The sequence below is a fragment of the Hippocampus comes genome, unplaced genomic scaffold, assembly GCF_001891065.2.
Source record: "Hippocampus comes isolate QL1 unplaced genomic scaffold, H_comes_QL1_v1.1 scaffold1, whole genome shotgun sequence".
Classification (NCBI taxonomy): Eukaryota; Metazoa; Chordata; class Actinopteri; order Syngnathiformes; family Syngnathidae; genus Hippocampus; species Hippocampus comes.
Window position 1 is genome coordinate 830,527 of NW_017805010.1, and position 27,154 is coordinate 857,680.

Genomic DNA, 27,154 nt, shown 5'->3' on the forward strand with positions numbered 1-27,154 from the left:
CTCTTCGTACAATGACAAGAACGTCTGATTTTGAACAACAGCCGATATAAGAAGATGATCCAAGCCACTGGTGGAAAGTATCTAAATACTGTGTTTTGTTTGTTATGCATTTTTCACTTAATGTATTTTTCATGTCCTCTGCGATGTATTTATGACTTTCACCTTTTATGCCCTGCATTTGAAAACAGATGTGTAACATTGAATTTCTGGGCTCGTATTAAGCAGAAATATAAACACGTACAGTCGTGACATGGAGGAACAACAACAGGGGTGCATTAACAGATTTGGAGAAACAATACATTCTTGATTTATTTATTGATTCATTCATTCATTCAAAACATTGAGTCCAAGAACATGCCTGCCCTTTGTGGCATTCAAAAATACTCCATCTTATCTGACAAAACCCAAATAAGATTCTTATTCAATTGCTATTGCTAGCTAGGCTAATTTCGTTTGTTTTTTTTACTGAGTTCACAATGTGGATTTTTTTCCCTCCCTTTTCTACTCAGTATGAACACTGTGTAAGCTAATAAAAGAGGGGAAACTATTATGTGCAAAGAAGTTTCTTTTCTCAACTCATCTGTATTTCTCGAGCACTTTAAAACAACCACCGCTGTATACAAAGTGCTGTCGATGGATCAAATATCATACATACAACAATAAAACAATGAATTAATAACGAAGCCAGTAGAAAGCACAAAAACAGTCAAACTAAACTCAAGTCTGAGTCATGCTGAGTGAAAAGCCAAAGAATAGAAATGAGTTCTGAGACGAGTTTCAAAGATGGGCAGCGAGGGGGGGGCTTGCCGAATGTTCAGTGGGAGGTCATTCCAAAGAGAGGGACCAGCTACGGAAAAGGCTCGGTCCCCTCTGAGCCTCCACTTACTTCTTGGTACCTCTAATCATGTCTGGTCCGCAGACCTGAGGCACCGGGCAGGTCTGTAGGAGTGGAGGAGCTCAGTTAGGCAAGGTTAAGTGAGGCCATTTAAAGATCTGAAAACAAGAGAATCTTCAAAAGAACTCTAAAATGTATAGGGAGCCAGAGAAGGGATGCCAGAGCAGGAGTTACGTGGTCTCTCTTACGGGTACCAGTCAAGAGGCGAGCAGCAGCATTCTGGACCAACTGGAGACGCTTAATGGAGGATTGACTGACTCCAAAGTACTCTATATTTATAGTGCATTACAGTAATCCAGCCGGGATGTTACGAAGGCATGAATTACTGTTTCAAAGTACTCATGAGAAAGGAGAGGTTTTACTTTTTTTGTGCCAAGTAATCACAGGAGGCATTTTTGTGTTTCCTACTTAAGTACATTTCAATACAGAAGCATATTGCTGCCACATCAGAAAAAAAATAAGTTCCATAAATTTCACATATTGACATGATAATTTTCACATTTTAACATGACAACTTATCACGTTGTAACTTGAAATTTACGATGCTGAAACAAGAACTGGATCACATTCCACATGAACTTTTTTTTTTTTTTTGCGGTGGTGTGGAAACAATATGCTTCCAAATGTCAGAGACTTAAGCACAGAAGTTGAATCATTACCAGAGTGTAACCAGAGAAAATATGGCCAAGAACGTTAAGTGTGAGGGGGTGATGGTGTGGACTTCAGAGGGGTTCCATGTAGAATGGAGTCCAGAATATTTATGAATTTAGCTTTGTGCACTGGGATAATGAAAGATCCTTCCCCAAATTCCGATGTGAAGACATAACTGTCCTAAACCGAGGTCAGTGAAAAATAAAACGGTGGACAGTGAGAGGGAGGAAATAGAACAAGAGTGGAAGTCAAGAGGAAGTGAGTATCTGCAGGTAGAGAGGAAGCCAGGTGAGATAATCCAACATGTCAAGTGTTTGTTTGGACAAGGGTAGCAGCAGTGGAGCAGAGGATTATGGGATTACAGCCGGTGTCGATGGTCATGTGAACCAGTGCGGTCATTGCTAAACTCGTTCGGCATCTCGCAGGAAGGAAGCTTAGCCTGGCACTGGCATACATTCCTACCCACACATCTTTCCGTGTACTTGATCACTCCTCCGGTAAAATTCTCCAGCTTCATTCCTTCTTTGTTTTGTCAATCTTCATCTCGCTTGGCTATTCCTGACTCTTCCACCCCCTGCCTTCTCTCTTCCGGGTGTTAGGCTGCTTCCGCTGTGTCTTTTTCCATGTCTTCACTAATCCATCAGAGTACTTGGATTTTTCTAAAGAGGAAAATGTTTGAAATTCAGGTGAAGACACCCTGAAACCATGTCCAGGTTGTGAGGAGAACCCAACCTTGGCTTTGGTGAGTTTTGCAAACTATTGGCGTTGGCCCAAAAGATTTGGTGGGTCATTTTTAAGGTTACACTCTGCTTGCAAATGTAGCTGATTGGGTACAAAATGGTCATATTTTGGCCATACAAGGTGAGAATTTAAGGTTGTACAAATTGTATGAGTACAATTATGATTGCGAAGTCGCAGAATGAAGACACGCAAGGTGGCACGCATCAAGGATTAATTACAGATGTGTGTTTCTTGATTAAAAACTGCAAAAAGAAAACTAGCAGTCATGGATAGCACCACCCAAGATGGCAACATATGTGAGACCTCAATGTGAAACAAATTCAATATTTAGCTATCGTCGCTAGCATGCACTGTTTCCACCAACGTGATGGTCTAGTCCAGGGGTCGGGAACCTTTTTGACTAAGAGAGCCATAAAAGCAAAATATCAAAATATTATCCAATACAAATTGCTCCTGGAGCCAACTGCAGCCCTGAATAGGACATGAGCAATGAAAAATCAATGGATGGATTAACCCATGTGCTGCAGTCGATGTGAATAAGTTTATATAACGCAACATACAATTTTACAAAAATTGTAAAAGTATTATTCCTGAATATTTATTTTACTTTCAACCACTCGACATGTTCAGTGGCATCAGTGCTATACATACACATATAGTTCTTATTTTTTTCTTTGTATTTTTGCCCTCTATGGACAATAAAAGCGGTATTGTGCTATGACCAAAACATAAATATAAATCTATATAAATAAAACATGAATTGGAATATTTCATATCACACAGTTTTTATGCTTTGTCTTTGATGTAAAGATGACAATCGCAAAAATCTACAAAAATTGTAGAAATTGTAACACATGGGTTTTAAACAAGCGAGAATATTTTGTTTTATCTGCGAGCCAGATGCATTCATCAAAAGAGCCACATCTGGCTCGCGAGCCATAGGTTTCTGACCCCTGGTCTATTCTATTGGTTTTTGTGTTCGGTTTATTGATGTGCATGATGAAAAATAATTTATTGCAAATTCATTTGTGGAACCTCAAGTTGGTGCTCAGGGGAGACCGGCATTCCCCTCACCCCAGTTTGAGAACGTCACTGTACCATGCTTTGATAACATTTAGCCACTGGTGGTGTGACATCCTTTGCCTGTGTGCTCAATTTGCACTCAGTGGCGGTGTGAAAGGTTACCTGTCTCTATACTGTACGTGCCCTCGGTCTAACCGATGTCCAGACCAGTGTGTATCCTGCCTTTTACCCAACGTCGGCTGCGATGCGCTTCACCTTTCAGTGGCCCTGAATGGGATGAGTGGTATAGAAAATGGACGGATGAAGCTGCCTGCTTGGCTAGTGGGCTTTACAAGAATGGTTTAATCAACCTTACATGTTACATTATACCATAAATCAAAGTATTTCCAGTCTAGTGATGACCAATTAGGATGCAGCAGTAAGGCCAAAGACATCATGGACGTTCGATTTTTTTAAGAACCTTTTGTTAGTCCATTTCCATTAAATGTAAGGCTTACATTGACGTGACATTCAGGTGGGTGAGTCAGTAAATTTTGCCAGTGCATCGTCATCAGTCCATCTTAATTGAAGTTGACCAAATCTGCCATAACTCGGTCATAATTATTTTAACTGTGCTTCCATCTTTGTTAAATTAGAGTTCATCACTGCTATTTGTGTTGGGTTCTGACCTAACCGCATAATGTTTTAAGATTCCAAAATGCAGGCTCAGACAAAGTGCTATTTCAAAAATATTTATTAAAGAAAATCACACAAAGTATGAACTGAAATTGCTGGTCACAAGATACCAGGAAAGACACTGCATGAAACCAAAACCGCTTGCAAAGGCAAGGTTCAACACCAAGAATACTCAAACGAAATCCCTAAAAGTCCAATCACACGAAAGCAAAGAGCAAAAACAAAAATACTTACAAACAAGGATAGATGAACAAAATCAGAGAGACGATGAATAGTATCGAGAGGTCTAGAAAAATCACACTTGAAGCTAACTGAAATTGCTGGTCACAAGATACCAGGAAAGACACTGCATGAAACCAAAACCGCTTGCAAAGGCAAGGTTCAACACCAAGAATACTCAAACGAAATCCCTAAAAGTCCAATCACACGAAAGCAAAGAGCAAAAACAAAAATACTTACAAACAAGGATAGATGAACAAAATCAGAGAGACGATGAATAGTATCGAGAGGTCTAGAAAAATCACACTTGAAGCACAACGTCAAGCAAGCAAGATCAATAATTCAACAAGGCGTAGCAGAAATCAGAGTCCTTCAATACAAGGCTAGGCTTGATGAGGAAACGCAGCACAGGTGCACCTGCAGGAGGGAAACGCCCTCCACCCCAGCTGGACCTGAAACGCAATCAAGACAGAACATGGCAATTTGAGGCGCGTCAGCCTGTCTGTCACTCCGTCATTGTTATTGTAACCACGCTTCCATCAATGCTAAATTACACTTTCTAACCGGCAGATCTTCCTCTTCTGCGGGGTTGCAAAACACACTACTTATGAAGTCACACGCATTATCAACACGAGCAGGCACACAGCCCAAAAAAAAAAAAACAGACACACGCACACACAGCTTAGTAATTGGTGAAGTAAAAACAATACGGGACAATGACATTGCAGTCTGTGAGGACTGGTGAAAGGTACAGTATATACAACAAAGCCAGCCTCCCTCATGGGCCGGGACGACCTAAAAAACAAGTTCTGAGGATGTGGTGTTTGAATCTGAGCCCTGGCATTCATGTATGCACTTTGTTTTCGTCTGGCTTCCTCCAACATTCCATAAACATGCATGTTAGATTGGCTAAATTGTCCTTAGGTGTGAATATGAGTATGGATGGTTGTTTGTCTATCCTGTATGTGTCTTGTAATTGCCTGGCGACCAGTCCATGGTGTAGCCTCGCTCTCACCTGACATCAGATGGGATAGGGTTGAGCTTACCTGCAATGCTAATGACAATAAGGCAGATAGAAAATGGATGGATGGACTTTACAAGTAGCTAGATAGGGCCATAAAAGACACCGCTGGTGTCTCACTCCTGCATTTGCACTTTTTAGGCAATTAGATAGGTGACAATGATTGCACTGCTCTCACATCCTGATTGGATCATACTGTGTATATCCATGAGGCAGTGCCACTGACACTGTGACCTAACCACATGAAATGTGTTTTCAAATTTCTCAATTAAGAAAAAAAAAAAAAACAGCTAACTCGGTGCTATTATGGTTTGCAGTTGCCAATATGTAGATGTGTGTTTGCAAGTTAAGCAGGAGAGGTGGGCTAAGGATGAGCAACAGCCCAGACAGACTTGTAAACACAGACCAGCAGCTTTGCCTCAACAGATTAAGCAGTCATCATCACGCCGACCTTTCACCTCTGACATTGAGTGAGGCACTGGACATACTCTGTAAAACAGCAGCTTATGAAGATTTAAACTGATGGCTAAAAATGACATGAAAACAAGTTTTATTTTATAAAATGAATGTTCTTAAAAGCGCAATTTCTAACATAATGCTTTTCGAGTTGCAAGTATCTGACCTAACCGCATAATGTTTTAAGATTCCAAAATGCAGGCTCAGACAAAGTGCTATTTCAAAAATATTTATTAAAGAAAATCACACAAAGTATGAACTGAAATTGCTGGTCACAAGATACCAGGAAAGACACTGCATGAAACCAAAACCGCTTGCAAAGGCAAGGTTCAACACCAAGAATACTCAAACGAAATCCCTAAAAGTCCAATCACACGAAAGCAAAGAGCAAAAACAAAAATACTTACAAACAAGGATAGATGAACAAAATCAGAGAGACGATGAATAGTATCGAGAGGTCTAGAAAAATCACACTTGAAGCACAACGTCAAGCAAGCAAGATCAATAATTCAACAAGGCGTAGCAGAAATCAGAGTCCTTCAATACAAGGCTAGGCTTGATGAGGAAACGCAGCACAGGTGCACCTGCAGGAGGGAAACGCCCTCCACCCCAGCTGGACCTGAAACGCAATCAAGACAGAACATGGCAATTTGAGGCGCGTCAGCCTGTCTGTCACTCCGTCATTGTTATTGTAACCACGCTTCCATCAATGCTAAATTACACTTTCTAACCGGCAGATCTTCCTCTTCTGCGGGGTTGCAAAACACACTACTTATGAAGTCACACGCATTATCAACACGAGCAGGCACACAGCCCAAAAAAAAAAAAACAGACACACGCACACACAGCTTAGTAATTGGTGAAGTAAAAACAATACGGGACAATGACATTGCAGTCTGTGAGGACTGGTGAAAGGTACAGTATATACAACAAAGCCAGCCTCCCTCATGGGCCGGGACGACCTAAAAAACAAGTTCTGAGGATGTGGTGTTTGAATCTGAGCCCTGGCATTCATGTATGCACTTTGTTTTCGTCTGGCTTCCTCCAACATTCCATAAACATGCATGTTAGATTGGCTAAATTGTCCTTAGGTGTGAATATGAGTATGGATGGTTGTTTGTCTATCCTGTATGTGTCTTGTAATTGCCTGGCGACCAGTCCATGGTGTAGCCTCGCTCTCACCTGACATCAGATGGGATAGGGTTGAGCTTACCTGCAATGCTAATGACAATAAGGCAGATAGAAAATGGATGGATGGACTTTACAAGTAGCTAGATAGGGCCATAAAAGACACCGCTGGTGTCTCACTCCTGCATTTGCACTTTTTAGGCAATTAGATAGGTGACAATGATTGCACTGCTCTCACATCCTGATTGGATCATACTGTGTATATCCATGAGGCAGTGCCACTGACACTGTGACCTAACCACATGAAATGTGTTTTCAAATTTCTCAATTAAGAAAAAAAAAAAAAACAGCTAACTCGGTGCTATTATGGTTTGCAGTTGCCAATATGTAGATGTGTGTTTGCAAGTTAAGCAGGAGAGGTGGGCTAAGGATGAGCAACAGCCCAGACAGACTTGTAAACACAGACCAGCAGCTTTGCCTCAACAGATTAAGCAGTCATCATCACGCCGACCTTTCACCTCTGACATTGAGTGAGGCACTGGACATACTCTGTAAAACAGCAGCTTATGAAGATTTAAACTGATGGCTAAAAATGACATGAAAACAAGTTTTATTTTATAAAATGAATGTTCTTAAAAGCGCAATTTCTAACATAATGCTTTTCGAGTTGCAAGTATTTACTTTGTGTGCTGGAACAACACCCGTGTTGCTGTCCTTTATCCACTGTGTGGGTCATATACAAAAAGTAATGTCATGAATTTAATCTTGTAAATGAATTTTGTCAACCAGACTGTCCCAATGTACCAAATTATGATCATAAATGCATAGTCTGGAGGTCTCCCCTGTCTGGCACGGATGACCAAGGATTTAAAAAGCTTTACTTAGCATATACTATGCATTCTACGACCTTTTAACCCTCTTAGCATTCGCAAGGATGTGATCTGGGAGATTATTGAGCTGTTCTGTTGGTCACTGTCGTTGGCATGACCAAGTACAGTAATTACACTTTAAATCAGGGAACGGCAACTAAAATGCTGGAGGGGGTGGCAATTTTTCATCAGTTCTACTGGGGGCGGATCCATATAGGACCAGGCACTTCCTAACCAGATGTATGACAAAAATGCTATTTTCAATATGGGTAAAACATGTCTGTCTATATGTGCAAAGGACGTGCTGCTCATGTGTTTCATTTTTTATCATACATTTCTCAAAATATGTATAAAAGACGACCAGCTCAGGGTGTACTCGGTCTACTGTCCGAAGACAGCTGAAAACTGAGATAGGCTCCAGCACGCCTGCGACCCTCGTGAGGATAAGCAGTTTGGATATTGGGTGGCTGGACATTCCACAACACAGGGTTTGAAGCAAGCAACAAAATAACCACACAATGATTTTTTTTACTTGTGCAAAAGCCTCTCTTGCATAAAAATTCGCATTCAAGGACAGCACATCTGCTGAATAGCAAAGTGCAAGAGCTCATTCTGTGCATTTTCCACAAGAATGAAGTCACTCAAAATGCGAATACTATTCAGGTACTATGCTGGTCCTGCATGTCATTCCAAATCTGCAAAAAATGATTAGGCCTACTCATGTTGTAGCATCGGAAAGTATACAATTAAGTCAGGTGTAGCATCTAGTGGTGAATGTTGATATTACAACATAAAACTATAGAATTGAATGCCACTGAAGAGAGAACCCCCCCAACACAAAAAACATACATATTTGTAAACCCAAACACGTCTACAAAAAACACTGATGAACCTCCTATATGTGTTTTGGGGTGGGGGTGGGGAATCCCCACCTCCTCCTCAAAAAGAAAGAAGAAATGTATTGAACAAATACTGAGAAATTACTGAAAAATATTGGAAAAAATGGTACAGAGCTGCAGGTAATCTGGGGTCAACTGTAGGAGAGTAAACATTTGTGGTTTAATCAAGGGTAGAAGCCTGCAGGTTTGAAATTAAGTCAAGTTGCCGAGTGTTTAATTTACAGAGTGCGGGATCATTTTCTAATTGGCAATCATAAGGCGCATATACCATAGACAAGCATTCTCACATTCATATTTATTCATTTACAGTCTTCAAGGAACTTTACGTGCATGATTTTAGAATGTGGGTGGAAGCTACAGTACCCTCAGAAAAGCCACACAAGCATGGGGAGAACATCCAAATTTAACACAGGAAGGACGAAGCCCCGTAATTAAGAAGTTAAAACAGAAGAAGGCAGATTGTGGAAGCTTTCCAGCAGAAAAAGTACTGGAGGCTTACGCGTACTTTAATGGTGGTGATTTATCAGAGTTTCTGTGGCTTGGTGTCAGAGGAGAGATGAACTGAAACTCACATCGAGCTCAAATATTGTGTCTTGTCTCGGCTTGCTCTGCACTGCTCCCACTCATGTTTTTTATTTACATTGCTTTCATCAAACCTCTCAGGCCTGAATAAAAGATGCTTTTTTTTTTTTAACTGATGTGTTCAGTCAGTTTCGTTGCCCCCGAACGCATTTGCAAGTAAAACTTGTCAGAGTAAACAGAAAAAAGGCAGTTGACCCCCCCAAACACACAGTGATGTGATAGGAGTTATATTGCAGCAGAGTTTAAAGGAGAATTGCTGCTGTCTGCGACGGGCAATATTCCACAACAAAACAGTTTTGATCTGAAAAGAATTCGAGTTTGCATGTGCTTTGATTGTCTGGCGATCAGTTTCCACCTCTCACCCAAAGTCAGGTGGGATAGGCTCCAGCTCACCTGTGACTCTGGTGAGGATGCGTGGTATAGAATGGTTGGATGAATATAGAAACAACTAATACAGCGGTCGGCAACCTTTGACACCGAAAGAGCCATTTGAACCCGGTTTCCACGGAAAAGAAAACACTGGGAGCCGCACATCTAAAATGAAAAAAAAAAAACTTTCAAATACTTTACCGCAGCATGTTTCTTATGAAATCCACGTGCTACAGAGAAAATTACATTTTATTCATTTAATGAACACATTTTGAACATTTTGAATTCTTGAAAAATAATAACAATGAATGTCTCTTTCAAATAAATTAAAAAGCTGAATTTAAATTGTCCATGTAGCAAACGAAAGCAGAAAAATGCCATGAGGCGTCATCCTTATATCCATTTATCTTATCGAAAATGAAGATAACACTGTATATATTGCTTTTTCTTACCTTTACACTTTGTATAAACAACTATAGTGTGGTTATGTCTTATGAAGTGCTACGGAGAAAATTAAATTTTACCGATGTAATGAACACATTTTCCTGAGCGGCCACAAAGCTTGCATATGTAGTTGAATTTGCAGACTTCACCCACTTCTTGAATTGATTTTTCGTCCGGTCAGCCTTCTGCATCAGTTCCGAAACAGCTTTTTTCCTCTCTTCTCCCTCTGGATATTTTTCAGCAAAGGCTCTGTGTGTATTGTTAAAATGTCTTGCAACATTTGACCCTTTATTGTTAGCCAGTTTTCTCCACAAATTAGGCATACTGGTAGGCCACTCTCGCCCGAGGTAAATGCAAATGAATCTGCCCAGGCATCATTGAATGTTCTATTTTCTTGAGATATTTTTCTTTTCTTACATTTCTCCATTGGCTTTGCCGGGGTTGAAAGTCGCTCAAAATAGACGCCGTTTCAGCGGGTATACCAGCTTCCGCAGTGTGACGTCTATTTTGAGCGACGAAAAAAAATAATCAAATAATTTAATTAATATTTTAATATTTCAACATCACAATAGTCTTCAAATTTAGAACTAAAATAATGTAAAAACTAACACAAATAAAACACACTTCAATTAAATACAAAAAAAAATTTTTTAGTAATTTATTTTCCCAAGCCAATCAGAGCCGCATTACAAGGATGAAAGAGCCGCATGAGGCTCCGGAGCCGCGGGATGCCGACTGATGAACTAATAAATAAATAAATAAGGAAATATAAATATGATATTTTGTCTTCGGGCAGGAGGCAGGGGGACACCCTGAACCGGTTGCCAGCCAGAGACGAACAACCATCCGCGCTCACACTCACACCTCAGGACAATTTATAATGTTCAATCAGCCTGCCTCGCATGTTTTTTTGGAATGTGGGAGGAAGTTGGAGTACCCAGAGAAAAGCCACGTAGGCACGGGGTGAACATGCAACTACTCGACCACCGGGCCCCCGGTATATAAATAAATAAATAGAGAGACAGAGAGGGAGAGGGAGAGAAAGAGAGAGAGAGATGATCTTGGCTGACTTTAGAAAATTAGAAAATGATGTTTCTCATTTTTCACTTTGATTTGACTATGTTAAGTCATAAAAAAAAGGATATTAATCTGATGGTAAGGAATAGTAGAACAAGAAAACAAACACTGTACAGCCAATAAAATTTGAAATACAACCTACCTCTTTGGCGTCAATAAATCAGATGTCGTCAGACCCAGTTCTTAAACCGAGCTCTTGAAACAGCAAGATGAAAGTACTTCATATTCATCCACAGTCGACCACCAAGAAAGCCCAAAATGACACTCAATTCCAAATCATGCAGGTGGATGAGAAGCAAACCCCATTATTGGCAAAAAGCAGGTTGTGTGTCCAAAGTCATTTCAGCAGGTGTGATTTTAAGGGATAATGTCACGAGCGTAATGGATTTCACTGGGGCAAATCATCTGCTAATAATCCACACCTTACAACCAATCAGAGTTCATCCAAAAGTAACAAAGTTCTGCTTCGTCTTATCTAACACCTGATGTAACAGACTGCATGTGACACACCAAACCACGACATTATCAATATTCCTTCATGGATTACCACTGACTTTGGGCAAAAGTTTGGGGCCAAATTGTTATATTACCACTGCTAAAAACACCACATAAACTACACTGTTGAATTTGCAAGGCCAAACTTTTAACAAGAGTGAACGAAAAAATGTGAGGGTAGGGATCTACTTTGTATTTGTGAAGGCACTACTGCGTGGTAGAGAGTGGATGGTTCCTGCCATTCTTATGAACATTGAAAAGATGCTTCAAGGGCAGGGCAATATGGGCTCAAAAGTAAAATTCACCCACATTTTCTCCTTTGTAATAAATAAGAGTGATATTGTAAGGATTTTCTTGTGACCAAAACCCTCATTACAGTAAAGTGAGTTTGACACCCCTGTTACAGTGTAACCTGATAACCTGATAAGCTGTCCATTGTAGTAACCGCTGTCCCTGAAAGGGTTAAAACCACAGTTTTTAATCTCTGTGCCATTCCAAAATAAAATCTTTCATGAATTCTGTAATGTCCACATTTCAATGAGAAGAAAATGTCTCATAGCATGAAATGCTACCATTTTTGCCAGTCATCAGTGTTAAAAAAAATTCATTTGACCTGGCATTTAAAGGGTTAAACTCCTGAATATTTGATCACTTTGGTCAGGGCTGAAGTTAATGGATTCAAGAGGAAGAAATATAAATGCAAGATGGTTTTCGAGCAGTTTTTTGTGCGTGTACATTTCTGCCATTAAAGGAAAATAAAATTGAAGAGGTCACAAGGGTTGACTCACCTCAAGACCTTGACCATAACTTATTTTAAAAACATTTCTGATGACTGCTTTTCAGAAACATGGTTGGCTGCTGGAGCCTGAAGGAGTGAGACGCTGACAGCGAGCAGCTCCAATGGCATGGAACAACTCGCCACTCAATCGAAAGCCAAAATGGCCGCCATTTCAACACAGGACTAAGCTAGCAGTCGTTTCTTGCTCTTCAGCTGGCCTACGAGGACGGACGACAGTTCCACGGACCTTCCTTGTCTTACTGCTTGCTGGCCTCAGCATGGCTGCTCCGCCACAACAAGCGCGCCCGCCTCTCCTATCCGGACAGCCTTTTATAATTTTTTGGGGCATCCCAGATTCCTCCTGCACCATGAGGCCAGATCCTGGTTCTTTTGGGATGGAACGTGAGGGCCGTGTGGCGGTCTTCTATGAGGACACGCTGGGAAGCTACCCGTATTTTATCGACAAAGACACGAGGGTTAATGGGGGTCTACCGCAGCACACGCGACTGGACAGCCATCTTCAGAAAACTCAGTTGGACTTAGATGCAGCTTTGCCTACGCCCAGGTACCTCGGCCTGGGGGTGCTGCACTGGGCTGAGTGGTTACCGCAGTGGTTGAGGAATCGAGAGAAGAAGGCCGTGTATCAAGAAGCATCGAGGAACTTGCTGAAAACTTTCTTCCCTAACTGGACACCGGAGGAGGTGGAGAAGTGGTCAAGGGTAAGAAGGACAGAATGTGGCAGTGAGAGGAGTGAATACAGTAACAAGTCGAGCCTTAATAGTTTAGGAATTTTTATTATTCATTTTGAGTTTTGTTTTTGAATTGGCTTAATTTCAATCACTTTTCAGAGTGGGTTTGTTAATTTTAATTGGTTTTAGTTATTGGGGAAATGTTGCGTTTTAGTTTAATTTTTATTAGTTTTAGGATTAGTTTTGCTTTTTTAATTTTTTTTTTTTTTTACATTTTATGTGTGTATGTATTGTCCAAAGTTGGATGTTCTCCACTTTACCGCGGTTCCAGCCCGACGTCTATGAAAAGTGAACTCGATCACCCAAGCACTTCATTTCTGGGTTAAATACGCTAGCTGCGTAGGCTATTTTAGCAATTAGCTTTGCTTTTCCATGTTTCCTCCTCATCTCTTCGTGAGAACGATATTTGTCAGAACAGAAGCGTAGCTTATTCGCCGCAACAGCGGTGATGATTACCGACTTAGGTGTGACTGCAACGTGTTCAGGTGCGGCAGTGCAATCGAAGCTCGTTGCTACTTGTAGCTAGCTGCTGCGGCGTCAACACTGAGCTACTTGAGGCCTCGGCCTCCGTCTGGCACGTTGTTGTTCCATTATAACGCTTGCATGTCCAGCCCAGCAATAACCTTTTGGGACTGTTTAGTGGTTGACTCTCAGTTGTCCACTTCAAAATGTTTTGGAGTGCAAATTTTGTCTCTCGAACTGCAATGCGAAACTGCTTATTTTGAGCGTTGTGTAAGTCATATAATATCGAATCTATTAATCAATTGAAAATTGTTTTTATTAGTATTGCAAATATGCAGCTATTCTTGCCAGGTGACACAATAAAAGATTTGGTGCAAGGCAAAATTTTGAAGCGAGTGGTGCTTCGGCACACAGATCAATTGAGGACATTTAGCTTACATCCAAATCTATCAACTTTTGGGACTCGGTTTCACTGCAAGGACGGAAACTAAAACACTTAAATGCATCAAAAAACAACCAATACCATCGTTTTTCAGCAGGGTTATTCGGATGAAACATAAAAGAGGCTGAGTGAAAGATTGTTGTGGACCTCCCTCTGAGTCGAGATGCAACTCTGATGGACCATCGCACAAAAGAAACATGGACTGCTGTCAGACAAGTCATTATTTCTGGCCTCCTTTGGAACAATATGTTCCAGTGTGCTCGAGGCAAGGGGGAAAAAAAGAATAATTTTAACGTAACGCGTTTTTCCCATTTCAGTTGGAGAGACATTACGTTAACGAAAACATAGGATGCAACAATTGAATAAACCGATTACTGTAATATATGCGATGAGCATTTTTGGATTCTATGTTTCGGGGCTTTTAATAATGCATCCTCAGAGGTTTTTGTCCTTTTTTTTTGGAAGTGTAGAGTGCGCTGGATGATGGCTCAAATGTACTGCTAAAAATCGAATCAAGACTTTTTCTTTACTGTGAAATATGACATTGAAATACAAATCGTCTCCTGCTGACATTATAGAACATTTCTGACATATGAAACTGCCAATCGCAATTGTGGATTAAAAAGAAAGAGCAAAGCTGACTTATTTCCATGCTGTTGTGCCAGGTGGACTTTGAGGCAGCAGCCCAGTCCGTCATGATGGAAACCCTGAGGGAGATAAGACGGCTGCGACCCAAAGCGTTATGGGGCGTCTCCCCTTACCCGAGCTGCTACAACGGCGATTCTGCGCTCACCGCGTTAGCCAATTACAGCGGCCAGTGCCCCCCTGCCGAAAAGGCCCTCAACGACGAGCTTCTGTGGCTGTGGAAGCGATGCTCCGCCCTATACCCTCTTCTCACTCTTGAGAAGCTACAGGTGGGTGAAGGGTCCGAAGTGTTGTTTGGGGCCATGATCGGTTTTGATTTCCCTTCTTGCATGCTTACACTTTGACACAGATAGTGTTGATATTCACCACACAGGCAAGAAGGTGTGTTAACCATCACGGGGGCCACATCATGGTTGCTCTCAGGGGTGGTGACGCTGAGCTGCGCTGCGTTTCATTACGGGATAAGCATGTGAACATAGAGTGTGAGGCAGTGACACTCTCTCTTCCTGTGTGCGACACATTTTTTTTGGGAGTTGCTCCAGAATATAAGTCGCATCGGTTAGAAAAAAAAAAAAGCACCATGAAGAAGAAAAAAAAAATACATAAGTTGCTCAAGAGTGTACGTCGCATTTTGGTGGGGAAAATCTTATTTTTACAAAAATGGAGACCAAGAACAGAAGAGCCTCCAAAGTGTGTTGCCTTCGTAGCCGTTGCATCATGGTTGCCTTCAGAAATGGGCTCCGAGTATGCGCTACTTCACTCTGACTATTCGTGAACCCATAGCATTCTTCTAATGTGCCTCTCGGTTATTCGGAATGCCCCAAGTGCTGGTGCATTACTCCTCACCATGTTGTAAAGAAGGTGCCCCTCCCCCCTTTCCCCCATCACCGGCAGTACTGCATGACTACTATTTCTTGTTCCATTTCTTATTCTACCGTCTTAGTCGTCGGCAAATACTTGATGCATTACTGTCGGTTGACAGAAGATAGAAGTAATGCACAAACGGATGGGATTTGGACATCCTGATGATGTCTTGTTTTGGGGTTTTCTGCTGGATCTGCATGTAAAAATGTATCCATCTGCCCGCTTTTCACACAGGGCGGAACATCCGGAGGGAAGCTTTATTTGTCCAGTCAAATCCAGGAGGCGCTGCGAGTTTCCTCTTTGGCCGGAGTGTCGTTCGACCTTCCCGTGTTTCCACTGGTCAACAGTGTGTACGCCTCGACCAACACTTTCCTTTCTCAGGTGGGAGATACGTGTGATTTGGATGAACGCAAAGGTGAAGTGCTTAAATGTTTCAATTTTCAGTTTAAAAAAAGCACTTTTTGGGGCAGGGATGCATTGTGCGTGGTCAGTGGAAAAAAATTATAAAATGCCCTGAACCCCCCAAAATGTTTAGCATTACCAAGAGATGTCACAAGATGGCACCAAAGCATTACTGGTACTTTTCTAGAGCCACCACTTCGGCCTGTCTGAAAGAAGCTCCTCCCCTCACTTCAACATATGTAGTCCCTTGGTAACAAAATACCACACGATAGCACCAAAGCACTTCTTTTGTATTTGACAAGGCTTTGCAGCCACCTTGTGGCATCTTGGCACATTTCAGAAAGACCACAAAAAGTCTCAACGGAACGAATGTGGCTCGGCAATGCAAGATGACAAACACGTTCAGTGTCTTCCGCACCTTGCTGTCCTCTTCCAGGCAGACCTGGTCAACAGCATTGGTGAGAGCGCTGCCATGGGAACAGCCGGGGTGGTCATCTGGCAGAGAAGTGAGACCAGGACAGAGGTAAGGCAAATGCCAGGATGACATTTTGAAGAAGCGCAAACATGCTTCGGAGGAGCCAATTTATAATTTTTGACAGGTGGTGGACGGACGCGTGGCAAATCTATGTTTCGACTGCAGCTACTTTGTCTATTGTCCACATCATCTTGCAGTCATCAATGTCTGTTTCTGAATGAAAATGAACATATCGGCAATAAAATAATACAAAATGAAATCAAGTGCGCATAAACATCACTTCCAATGTGTTTTTTTGTGTCCGTCCATATGCAGAGAGAATGTCAGGACCTGGGAGAGTTTGTCCGCAAGGTCTTGGGACCTTACTCCATGAACGTAACAACGGCAACCGGGATCTGCTCAGCCTCCCTCTGCGAGGGAAAAGGCAGATGTGTCCGTCAGAATCCAGACAGCTCCACCTACCTCCACCTTCCACCACCCGCTGACGTGATAGAGAAGGTGACAGAAACAGTGATTGATGGTTGTTCGTGGTTGCGTGTGTTACGCATATTAAGCATTTCATGGATAACGATGATGATGTCCTTTTCGATGCCTCATTCCAGTGGAAGCCATGAATGGAAATGGGCAAATCTGTTTAAAATGCGCAACATCAAACAAGGGGTAAATCCAAACCGTCCCAGCTGATTTTGTATCACACTGCATGGCTTGATATAGTGCGCCACGCGTATTTTTCTACAGCCATTTAATGAAAACAACATCCTATTCACATAGTTGGAGCACTTTCAATGGTGAAAAATGCCGCCTTCTTCTTGTTTTGTTTTAACAGTTTGAAACCGTTTGAAGAAACGCAAGCGACATCGCCAAGAAATAAACGGGAAGCTCGTTTGCGGACGCGTACTGTATTGTCGTTTTGTTGACTTCAAATACATTTGACGAAACAAGTTTGCGGTGTAGCGCAGTGCGCAAGCGAGTGGCATATCTGCCTCACAGTTTGGGGTTGGAGACGCGGCGATCGCCTTCCTGTGTGGACTTTGCACCTTCTTCCCTGTACGGATATTGCAACACCCTTCCGCATTCCAAAAACATGCATGTTAGGTTTATTTAAGATTCTAAATTGTTGATATATTGTATGAATGTTTGTTTATATGTACCCTGCGCTTTGCCAGCAACCGCTCGCCCAAAGTCATCAGTGAGAGCCTCCAGCTCATCTGTCACATGAATGAGGATAAGCAGCATCGGAAAAAGGATGGATGGCTTACCCTGTCAAATATTTTCATTCAATTAAAATGCCCCGAAGTAACAAATTCAAGTCCCGCCACTAACCATTTTGTCCCGGCAGGCAGACGCAGCCAAAGCCACAGACAAGCCCGATCCAGACGCTAAGGCAGCTGAACCGGACCCAGTTGAGATGTGGAAGAAAGACTTCCAATGTCAGTGGTACAAGACTTCAGATCGGGACGTCTCAGATCAGCAGTCCCCCAAAGACGGAATCTCTGTGGATGGGACGCTTGAGCAAATTTCCGGAGAGCTAGCAGGGACTTCCGCGACCTTGACAACAGATTCCATAACAAAGGGTGCCTCGACGATGGAGCCGAGTGGAAGCACGTCGGCCCCACTGGCTTTGCACCGTTGCACCGTTTTGTTGTTGCTGGTGACTGCGCGTCTGTGTGTGAACTGACGCAACCTTCAGTTACAGGACCAAACTGAAGTGCCTTTAAGCAAGACTGCGGACATATCACGCACGTTTGGACATATCACGCACGTTTGCGTACAACTTTCTCAGGATGTGCCAATGCGCAGTGGTACTGTAACACCTGTCACCTTTTCCATTTTACCGGTGGAAAAAGTGGTTGATGAGCAATCCCTAAAAAAGTCATCATACCACTGCCAACAAAACAGATTCCAAATCCAAGCAACCATTTTTATTGCTGCAACACACCTCCTTGAAATGATCAGGGCTGTTATCAGGCTTCTGCAGAGCTTGCTGGTGAGCTGATCATTTGATACAGGTGTGTTGCAGCAGGGAGAGACGGAAAACATGCAGGAAAGTGACCCTCAAGGACCCAAGTTTGAGACCCTTGCTATAAATAAAGCTGTATTGTATTGTATTCCTTTTAGAGTCACTCCATCTAGTGGATGCAAAGCGCAACTGCATCCACTATTGTAGCTTCTATCCTATGTGCCTTATAATGCAATGCGCCCTATATATGAAAAAAGTTTTAAAATAGGCCATTCATTGAAGGTAAGCCTTATAATCCGAAGCGTCTTATAGTGCAGAAAATATGGTACATCTTTTTCTGGAGCCAAATATCGCTGAGGTCAAATTGACCCCAAGAGTAAAATGTGTGAGTATTATTGGAGGATAATAAGAGGGTTAAAAAAAACCCCAGCTATATCAATTCAAACATTCAACTTTTTTTTTCTGCTCTTCCTCAGTAATATCCCCCCCCCCAAATATACAAATACTACTACACTACACTCTTGGTGCCCCCGAGTGAATTTATTGAATCAAATATGACATAACAGTAGATGATGCCCCATGACAGAAAACAACATGAAGTAGGCGAACTAGCAACCGATTGTAAACAGCAATCCTTCACTTTTTTTTTCCAGTTTTATTAGCAGCACAGTCCAAAAAGCTCATTTTGTTATCAATGAATCCCCAAGTGAATCTATTTGTTTGAGTGGTTTATAGGGTCGACACTACAGTGATTTCATATCATAGTCAATTCTGAAGATGACCGAACATCATCGAAATGTCCGTCATGGAAACTTGTTATGGCATTGAACTCCAAATCTGGAGCTGCGACATTGACCTTGGCTGACAAAATATGAACAAGAACTGTCCATGCAGGCACCTGTGATATGAAGGTTAGTAATTAAAAAAAAAAATCTGACATAGGGGGCAATGAAACATCAATCACTAGCTTTAATCTGTCCTTTAGGTAGCAATCATGAAACACGGTGAACGCTTCGAAATGGCGCTTTGGCATCTCAGTAGTCCCAAAGAAAGTTACTGTACTTACAAATTTGCAATGTAACCAAATAAATAAAAATAAATACAAGCAGCTCTCCGTCATGCTCACCTTCCCCCGCTTGGCCTGCAGTGAAGGATGTGTGTGCCTTTATTGCATTTTATTAAAAATAGCGCCCAGCCCACCTCCAAAAAGATAAAAATAAAAATCACTGTCCTTGGAGCAAAACAGAGAAACATCGCCCCCATGTGGGAAGGAGAGGTTAGTGCAACCTGAACAAAGATTCCCGGACGGATACTTTTGCTCCTCAAAGCGGAGGTCAACACTCGCGTCTTCAACGGTCTCACAACGGAGCCTTTTGAACGAGTACAATGCACAAACAAGATTATCGTTCCGTAACGAGCAAGGGCCAAATCATCCAGCATGCCTGGTACTGCAAAAAGATGAGCCCGGTTGCAAAGAGTGCAGAAAGGTGGGATTACTTGCAGAGGACCTCCTGGGGTGTGCTTGGTGTTGGAGTCTTTGCGAAGCGCTAATGTTGGCCGGAGCTACTTGCAGATGGCCTCCAGCGCGTCCAGAGTTCGCTTGATGTCTCGGATCTGCGCCGCCAGGATGTTGATGGGCTGCATGGAGCGGTCCAACTCCTCGCAACGCGCCATCAGCGTGTACATGCCCTGCGAGGGAGCAGGAAGCAAGAGTTTGTCAAACACAATTATGTGTTGCGCTTTAAGCGCCCGAAAACACAAGAGGAAAAATGGAGAAAGTCAGGGCGGAACTAATTTAATGTACGATAGACTTTGATAAATTTAAGACTGTATGCAAATCATTTTTTCACATTTCTCTCTTTGACTAAATTTTCAAATGGAGACAGAGTTGAGTGATAAGGCCTAGAATTCATATCACATAACTAAAGTGTTAAAAATTAAAGATAAGATAACCTTTATTTGAAATGTAGCGTGTCAGAATTGTGGCTGATCACCTTAATACTCATGTCCACAGATTCTCCCAGGCTGTCCACCGAGTCTCTGTATGTCTGAATGTAGCCAACGCTCAAAGCCGTCATCTAGTCAGAGGCGCAGAGAGAGGAGGATCATTCAACGCAACCAAATGAAGGAAACGTTCACTTCGCCACGAATGCTCAAGCCCTCACATTCTGGATGGTTCCGTTGAGGCTGCGCATCATCGTCTCCACACTCTGCGCCACTTCCTGAGTGTGCCTCTGCAGGTCGACAAGGACGGTTGGATCAATGGGCGGGATATCTGCCGGTCGTCGAGACAACCCTCGGCTACGGTAGATGGGACCCGAACAATCCGCTGCCAAGAATTTCACATGTAAGACATTAGAAGGCGAAAACATGAGGACGGAATTGTGAATGTTTCGGTTTACGCTTTTCATATCAGATGACCGGAGAAGGCATCTTTTTTCCCCCCAATGTAACATCATCGGGTGTGACGCAGGAAAAACTCACTCACACTGGCCCAAAAATTAGAACTCCGACAAATAACGCACATACCTTTACTCTTCTGTCTAAGGCAGTCACATAAAGTGAGAGGCAGAACAATCAAATGCTGTTCCACGAGATGGCAGAATACTTTTTGTAGCATTTTGTCTGTTGTTTGCCCATATGAGTTTAGCTTTAGAGACAATATTGTCATGAAAGTAAACTATACACACACACAAATAGAGAGAGAGAGAGAGAGAGAGAGAGAGAGAGAGAGAGAATATACAGATTATAGATCATATTATTGTTGAAAAAAAGTTTTGAAATTATTATTTTTTTTTTTGGACATCACAAAAACCCGCATGTAACATATTCCTGACAGACGAATGTCTTTGCTCCACCACTGTCATACTCACAGTCACTGCAGTCCAGACTGGGCTTTGAGCTCATCTTAATTTTCTGTTCCAGGTTCTTGGTGATGAAGTTGGTCAGGTCTCCCTCGTGGCTGACAGTGCCCTCCAGCTCAAGGGCCGAGGAGATGGTTGCCCGTCGACCCTCGGTTTGACTCCCTCTGCCTGCCCCCCGGACCCCCGCTCCTACTATGGAGATGAGAGCTCAACACATTTAAAAGTGGAAGCCCTTAAGTGGTTGTTTAGAAATCCGAATTCTACCTCCACACGCTTGGCTGATCTCATCCAGGCTCTTGCTGTCCTGCATCCCTCGGACGTTGCGTACCCACACCTGGGCCATGACGTGAGGGGGGCAAGGTGTGTCATCGGAGGGGAGAAGAGGTGGTGGTGGCGGCGGGGAGGAGGACGAGGAGGTGCTGGGGCCAGGTGCTGAGGAGGAGTAGTGACGTAAAGTCTGGAATGTAGGTGCGGGGGTGGGTCAAGGAAGGAAGCAGAAAGGAGTTCAATTACCAAGTCAATTACACACACTGACATATAATAAATGCAGACGACCCCACCTCAACCTCCTTTCTCTCTCGCGCAGACTCATTCCGCCACTTCTTGTCATTCTTCTCACCCTCCTCTTCATCTTGTTTCTCTTTCTCCTCTTCTCCACTGTCCATCTCTGTGGTGACAGGATGTCCTCTACAAGACGAATGCTCGGACGACGCTTTCCCTGACCAGTCCTGCTGCAGAAGCTGCACAGCGCCCAAGCCCGCCGGATCGACTACATAGTCAGTGTGTGTGGTGTATATGTCCTCAGAGGGGGAGAGGTCCATCTCGTGAGATGGGTGTGGGGAAAAATGACCTGTTCTGACATCGTCACCGATTTCGGTGTCCAAACAACGGTGATCATGTACTCTGTGGCTCTCTGTGTGTCTCTGGGAGCCCTCTTCTGACCCCTCCTCGGGGAAGTCCTCTTTGAGTCCCACACAATTCAACGAACCTGCGATATGAGGACTGTTTTCCGAAGAGGGAGGTGTCGCTACCCCGTTTGCCATTTCCGGCACCTCTGTGTCAATCACAGGGGAGCGACTCATCCCTCCACCTGCTGGAGAAGAGACAACATGTTACTTTTTTTTTTTTAATCAAACCATATGCTTTCATTTCTTAAGTCAATGATTCTCAACTGGTGCAAGACCGACAATGAAACACTGAATAAGCACATTTGTTTGTAAAGTGAGACAAGATCGTCATTTTTTCGGCATACATATAAGTACATATAGGTTGGGAAAGACTGGACCACGGTGCAATACTTACGTACGATTCAAAGTACGTCGCTGCTGTGGGAACGGAACTCGGTTGTAAAGTGAGGACAACCTGCAGCCAAAATTACACGTTCATAGTTCAATCACAATACATGGTAAATCATATCGAATCCATTTGACATCAAAACAGTGCAAAGTACTCTCTTAAGGGGCTCATCAAAGGATCTAGTCTATCTGGTTACAGCTTTATGACTGTTGTTTCGCGAGAAGCACCAACCATCGACCAAGTTCAACTTTATTAGCACTACTGTTAGCATCAAATCACATGACATCATATCACATTGTCAGCTGTGGCGCCGTCGCTAAGGAAATTTAAGTGAAGCACAAACCACCAAACACGAAAATATTCATTTTGAGCATTATGAGAGCAGTTGAAATGCTGACATTAAACGGTACAATGAAATGTAGCCATTTAGGCGCCCTGCTCGCTGTCTGTCAATACAGGCTGTCGCTCAATGCAAAACCATTTAGCATCTTAGCATCAAGTGGCTATCAGTAGCTGCCAAGGCCTCTGCAAGAAAACGACGACCACATGCAGATGCGTGAAAACTGTATTCTTTATCATCTTTATGATAAAAATTAGAGTTGTCTACATACCAATTTTAATTTGAAGATGAAACAATCACACTGGTAGATTCTGCAGGCATAAAAACAGATCAAAATCAAAGTCCGTTTGTAAAACCCTTCCCCACCGTGAGCAACGGCTTGGTTTCCGCCTAAGGAAAAAAAACACAATTCTTAGTTCCGCTTTTTATTTTTTTTTCTCCACGATTAAAATGGACATTGGGAATAGCGCGTCGATCACTGCATTTTAAGAAACGTTAAAGTAATACGAATCAAGTATTTTGACTTCAATAATGTACAATCATCAATGTTGGGAGTCTTTGATCTTGCGCCTTTCTCACTGGCTCTCCATATGGGGAAACGTTCTTACAGTGCATATCTCATAAAGACAATATAGTGGTTTATAATCTCAGTGGAACAGATTTTAATTGCAGGCACAAACACGAACGCAAACTCACGTACAGACGCACTCACATGCACACGCACTCACGACGTGTCTTTCTGGAACAGGAATACTGTATAACCTAAAACTGATCAATTGAATGTTTTGGTTCCTTTTTTTGAATGTATTAAAACTTTATTATTATTCATGTATATCAATGACTAATTTTTAAAATTGATTTATCATAATAGAATAAAATTCATGAGTAAAAACATTCTCGCATACAATATGTGTAACCTTCTTTTATGAAAAAAAATTGTAATTCAAATTACTTAATTATAAATGGTTAAATTAAGCAGCACCGCACGCAATTTTTTGGCCTTCCTGTGTGGAAGTTGACCTGCTCACTTGTACTCACCGCTCAATCTCACAGATGCGGTATAGAAAATGGATTGATGGTGGATGGATGGATGGAAAAGTAGTTTTGAGATTAGTTCTTGACACGCAATAACCCTTGACCACTGTGTGGCAGTATTAACAAGGTTACCCAATATATTCCGTTTTCTGGGTTGGCCCCATACCTTTGTGACAGTCCTTAAACCCTCCTGGATGTATGTGCCTCGAGCAAACTAGGGTCAAATGCTCATGGGTCACTGAGGCACTGCATGTTTTGTAATTTTTACAGTATAAACTAACAAAATGTAGAGGATATATGCAAACATGTGTTTGCCTCCCATGCCAAAAGGTTTGCTCATCTGTCTCACAGTTGAGGGATCCTGAGTTTTCATTTTCACTCGGCTCCCCTGTGTGGAACCAACCTAAAATATAGGCAACAGCACTCCTGTGACCCCCATGAGAGCAAACGCCCCCCCCCCCCAAAAAAAAATAAAATGGATGGATGGATGGATTGTACAGAATTTGTAATACACCATCTACCCGTGTGGGACACACACACTTACACACACACACACACACACACACACACACACACATACACACACACACACACACGGACACAAGAAAGCCACAGCCAAGATTCAAGCTCCAAAGTGGACATGCTAGCCAATAAAACATGGTGCTGCCCAATATAAAGTCAAGTATCTATGGCGTCACAGTGGTCGACTGGGTAGCATATGTTCACCTAACAGTGCAGAGGTCCGAGTTTCGATTCTGGCCCTGTGTGGAGTTTGCATGTTCTCCCCGTGCCTGCGAAGGTTTTCTCAGAGTCCTCCCATTTCCTCCCACATTCCCAAAACATGTATGGTAGGTTGATTGAACGCTCGATATTGTCCCTCAGTGAGTGTGAATGGTTGGTTGTCTATGTGTGCCCTGAGATTGGCTGGTTACCAGTTCAGGGTGTACCCTGCCTGCTACCCGAAGACATCTGGGATAGGCTCCAGCACCCCTGTGACCCCCGTTGAGGATAAGTAGATCAGATAATGAATGGATGGATAAAACTTGTCAACTTGATGTTTAACAGGAGGCTTAAACTTGCACGCGCACACGCACGCACGCACGCACGCACGCACGCACGCACGCACGCACGCACACACACACACGCACACACACACACACACACGCACACACACACACGTCACATTATAAGATATGTAGACTGAAAAGTCAACTGTGCTGAAAGGAAAATAGATGACATAAATAAAAAATCACCAAATCCCCTCTGTGACCTAATAGGTGAGGCCTTCATCATTTTCATCATCTCCTTGCAATAAGTTGCATGTGTTGCGCATAATAAATCACATTGACTTGCCTCTGCACTGTGAGCCCTTTAATGAATCGGCACTTGACATCATTAAAGTGAGTGGATCGCCACCGCGGCTGCTTAGTGGACGGCAAGGACGACAAAAAGGAGAAGGACGTCACCGCATGAAAGCAGCATAGGAAGGAGTGTAATGTAGCCCAGCTGCTCTCTGTTTGTACTGCTGGCTCGTTGTCAATGGGAGAGCAACCACTTGATCCCATTTGCTCCCTTTCCAGTCCTCTGTCAAGCCTCAAAGGCCGTGACAATTAACCAAACACAATGACAACACTCAAATAGGTCCACTCAATCGTTTTCGCAGTTGTCCCCCTTGAAAAAATCTGAAAACTCACTTCACGGTTAGTCTGACCAGTCTGCAGCTTTCGGGAAGGCCTCAAAAGTTCTCTGACGCGCCATGAGAGTGGCTGAGATGAGCGGATGCCTTTAAAGTCATATAATATATGTACTGTCGCTTATGTCCTAAAGTGTTTTGGCATACAGCGGTGCTTTGAGATACGAGATTGTTCCGTAGCCACGATTGTAACTCAAATACTTGTATCTCATCGTTCGCAATTGTAATTAATGGAAATGCCATTAAACTGTTCCAGCCTCCAACACCCCAATTAACAAAAATATTTGTAATTTTTTTTAACAAGAAAAAGAACACCAGTCTAAACATGTTATTCAACATGTTTGTGTAATATGAATTAAGCAGCAAAATCTACCCAATTTTAGCCAGCTCACAGAATAAGTGCTCAGGCAACGTCCAACCACAGGTCACCTGTTTTCTGGGTTCGGTCATGTGACATTTGCAAGTTGAGACCTTAGGGTTAGCCGAACCCCAACACCCAGCCCCTGACAGTCCCAAACATAAGATAAAAAGTGAGTGGGATGTCAGGAAGGGCACTCAGTGAACCCTGCCAAACAAACCAAATATGCCAGGGGGTGTCCAAAGCTTTAAAATTCTTAAACTTTATGAAAGACATGAAAGTCAATCAAGAAAGCAATTATATATTGTTTGTATTGTCAAGGCAAACAGTTGAGGATTTTTCCAGGTTTTTGGCGTGGCCAACAGCCTTCTATCACACAGAGGGGATCCAGCTCTGCATTTAACAACAGCTGAATCCCATCTCCACATTTAGAACAAAAAAAAAAAACTGGAGTAAAGTGACCATTTGTCAGTTTGTTGAGGATCATTAATGTGATGTCTTCATAAATCTGCCAGAGAGCACAATGTGAGAGAAACAATTTTTGCCTCTAAAATTGAATTATCTTTATTCACTATAGTGTTTTGAAGATAAATTGTGTTATTCTTTTAATCATGAACGGTTTATGCATATCTTCAAATACAGAGAAAAGCTCTGCAGTATATATACAAATTTATTCGCAGGAATGGCACTTATTTAAATCAAAGCAACAAATACGACAGGACTAGTGTAAATGCTTCATATGCCAGATTAAAGAATGGGGTGGGCTGCGTGTGGCCCACAGGTCATGCTTGCCTGACCCCTGCTATAGAGGTTTTGACGTGCGTCTTCTGTGTTGAAGTGTTTCATCACACTAATCACATCACATTAATTTTTGACGCTTTCAACATTCACGTGTCACCATGCACAAAAGCCATTTTAAAAGATCCTCAGCACAAATGGTTCTGTTCCCACCCATTCAGTTCAGAAGAGGCGCCCGTGCCTAACAAAAGACAACAATAAATAAATCACACAGTTGGCTGCATTTCTTTTTCTAAAGACATTGTTTGGTCTGACTTGGTGGATTTATTTTGTTCAATCTACCTCTCAATGTTCCGTTTTTCAAGTTTTCAAATACAAGACAACACAAGAACATCTTGTTCCAGTTTGCAATACATACGGTCTCGCACCGTCTACTAAATCAACCAAGAAGTAGCTTGCTAGCTAACATACAAAGAGACAAACAATCACTAACAAATCAGCAAAGTTGT

At 42.5% G+C, this 27,154-nt stretch overlaps 2 protein-coding genes and 1 long non-coding RNA gene across 10 annotated transcripts in view; 1 reads left to right on the forward strand and 2 right to left on the reverse strand.

Moving 5' to 3' along the window:
- Nucleotides 1-6,406, reverse strand: part of LOC109511827 (uncharacterized) — a 55,473-nt gene extending 49,067 nt beyond the window's left edge. For all 3 annotated transcript variants that reach the window (XR_002167399.1, XR_002167400.1, XR_002167398.1), the window contains exons 1-2: nt 6,085-6,406; nt 3,473-3,577 (exon numbers count right to left, since the gene is read on the reverse strand). This is a non-coding gene — a long non-coding RNA (uncharacterized LOC109511827). The remainder of the gene's footprint in view (nt 1-3,472; nt 3,578-6,084) is intronic.
- Nucleotides 1,499-18,378, forward strand: LOC109511826 (hyaluronidase-2). Of its 2 annotated transcripts, XM_019863161.1 has the most exons (7): nt 1,499-2,288; nt 12,388-13,041; nt 14,641-14,889; nt 15,719-15,865; nt 16,323-16,409; nt 16,677-16,859; nt 17,701-18,378. In XM_019863161.1, exons 2-7 carry the CDS (start codon nt 12,445-12,447, stop codon nt 18,037-18,039), a joined length of 1,602 nt encoding a protein of 533 aa, XP_019718720.1. In that variant the 5' UTR covers nt 1,499-2,288; nt 12,388-12,444; the 3' UTR covers nt 18,040-18,378. The 2 variants fall into 2 exon arrangements, with proteins under 2 accessions (XP_019718720.1, XP_019718721.1); XM_019863162.1 differs by lacking the exon at nt 1,499-2,288 and having other exon boundaries at nt 12,040-13,041.
- A 462-nt stretch (nt 18,379-18,840) lies between these two features.
- Nucleotides 18,841-23,210, reverse strand: borcs6 (BLOC-1 related complex subunit 6). 5 transcript variants are annotated; one of them, XM_019863172.1, is made up of 8 exons: nt 23,093-23,210; nt 22,492-22,547; nt 21,746-22,275; nt 21,450-21,642; nt 21,195-21,377; nt 20,487-20,650; nt 20,316-20,399; nt 18,841-20,010 (listed from the first exon to the last, which is right to left on the reverse strand). In XM_019863172.1, the coding sequence occupies exons 3-8, from the start codon at nt 22,265-22,267 to the stop codon at nt 19,885-19,887; spliced, it is 1,272 nt and encodes a 423-aa protein (XP_019718731.1). In that variant the 5' UTR covers nt 22,268-22,275; nt 22,492-22,547; nt 23,093-23,210; the 3' UTR covers nt 18,841-19,884. The 5 variants fall into 5 exon arrangements, with proteins under 5 accessions (XP_019718731.1, XP_019718730.1, XP_019718733.1 ...); XM_019863171.1 differs by having other exon boundaries at nt 21,746-22,278; XM_019863174.1 differs by having other exon boundaries at nt 21,195-21,374; nt 21,746-22,278; nt 22,488-22,547.
- Nucleotides 23,211-27,154: the final 3,944 nt, after the last annotated feature.

What these genes read in the sequence shown, in the direction of transcription:
- LOC109511826 (XM_019863161.1), top strand. Translation starts at nt 12,445, where the DNA reads ATGGCATGGAACAACTCGCCACTCAATCGAAAGCCAAAATGGCCGCCA. An exon ending in CCAACACTTTCCTTTCTCAG is followed by an intron (nt 15,866 to 16,322) that starts GTGGGAGATACG and finishes GTCCTCTTCCAG; the next exon opens with GCAGACCTGGTCAACAGCAT. An exon ending in GAAGTGAGACCAGGACAGAG is followed by an intron (nt 16,410 to 16,676) that starts GTAAGGCAAATG and finishes GTCCATATGCAG; the next exon opens with AGAGAATGTCAGGACCTGGG.
- borcs6 (XM_019863173.1), bottom strand. Translation starts at nt 22,267, where the DNA reads ATGAGTCGCTCCCCTGTGATTGACACAGAGGTGCCGGAAATGGCAAAC. An exon ending in GAGAGAGAAAGGAGGTTGAG is followed by an intron (nt 21,643 to 21,745) that starts GTGGGGTCGTCT and finishes CCTACATTCCAG; the next exon opens with ACTTTACGTCACTACTCCTC. An exon ending in CTGTGGACATGAGTATTAAG is followed by an intron (nt 20,011 to 20,315) that starts GTGATCAGCCAC and finishes GCTCCCTCGCAG; the next exon opens with GGCATGTACACGCTGATGGC.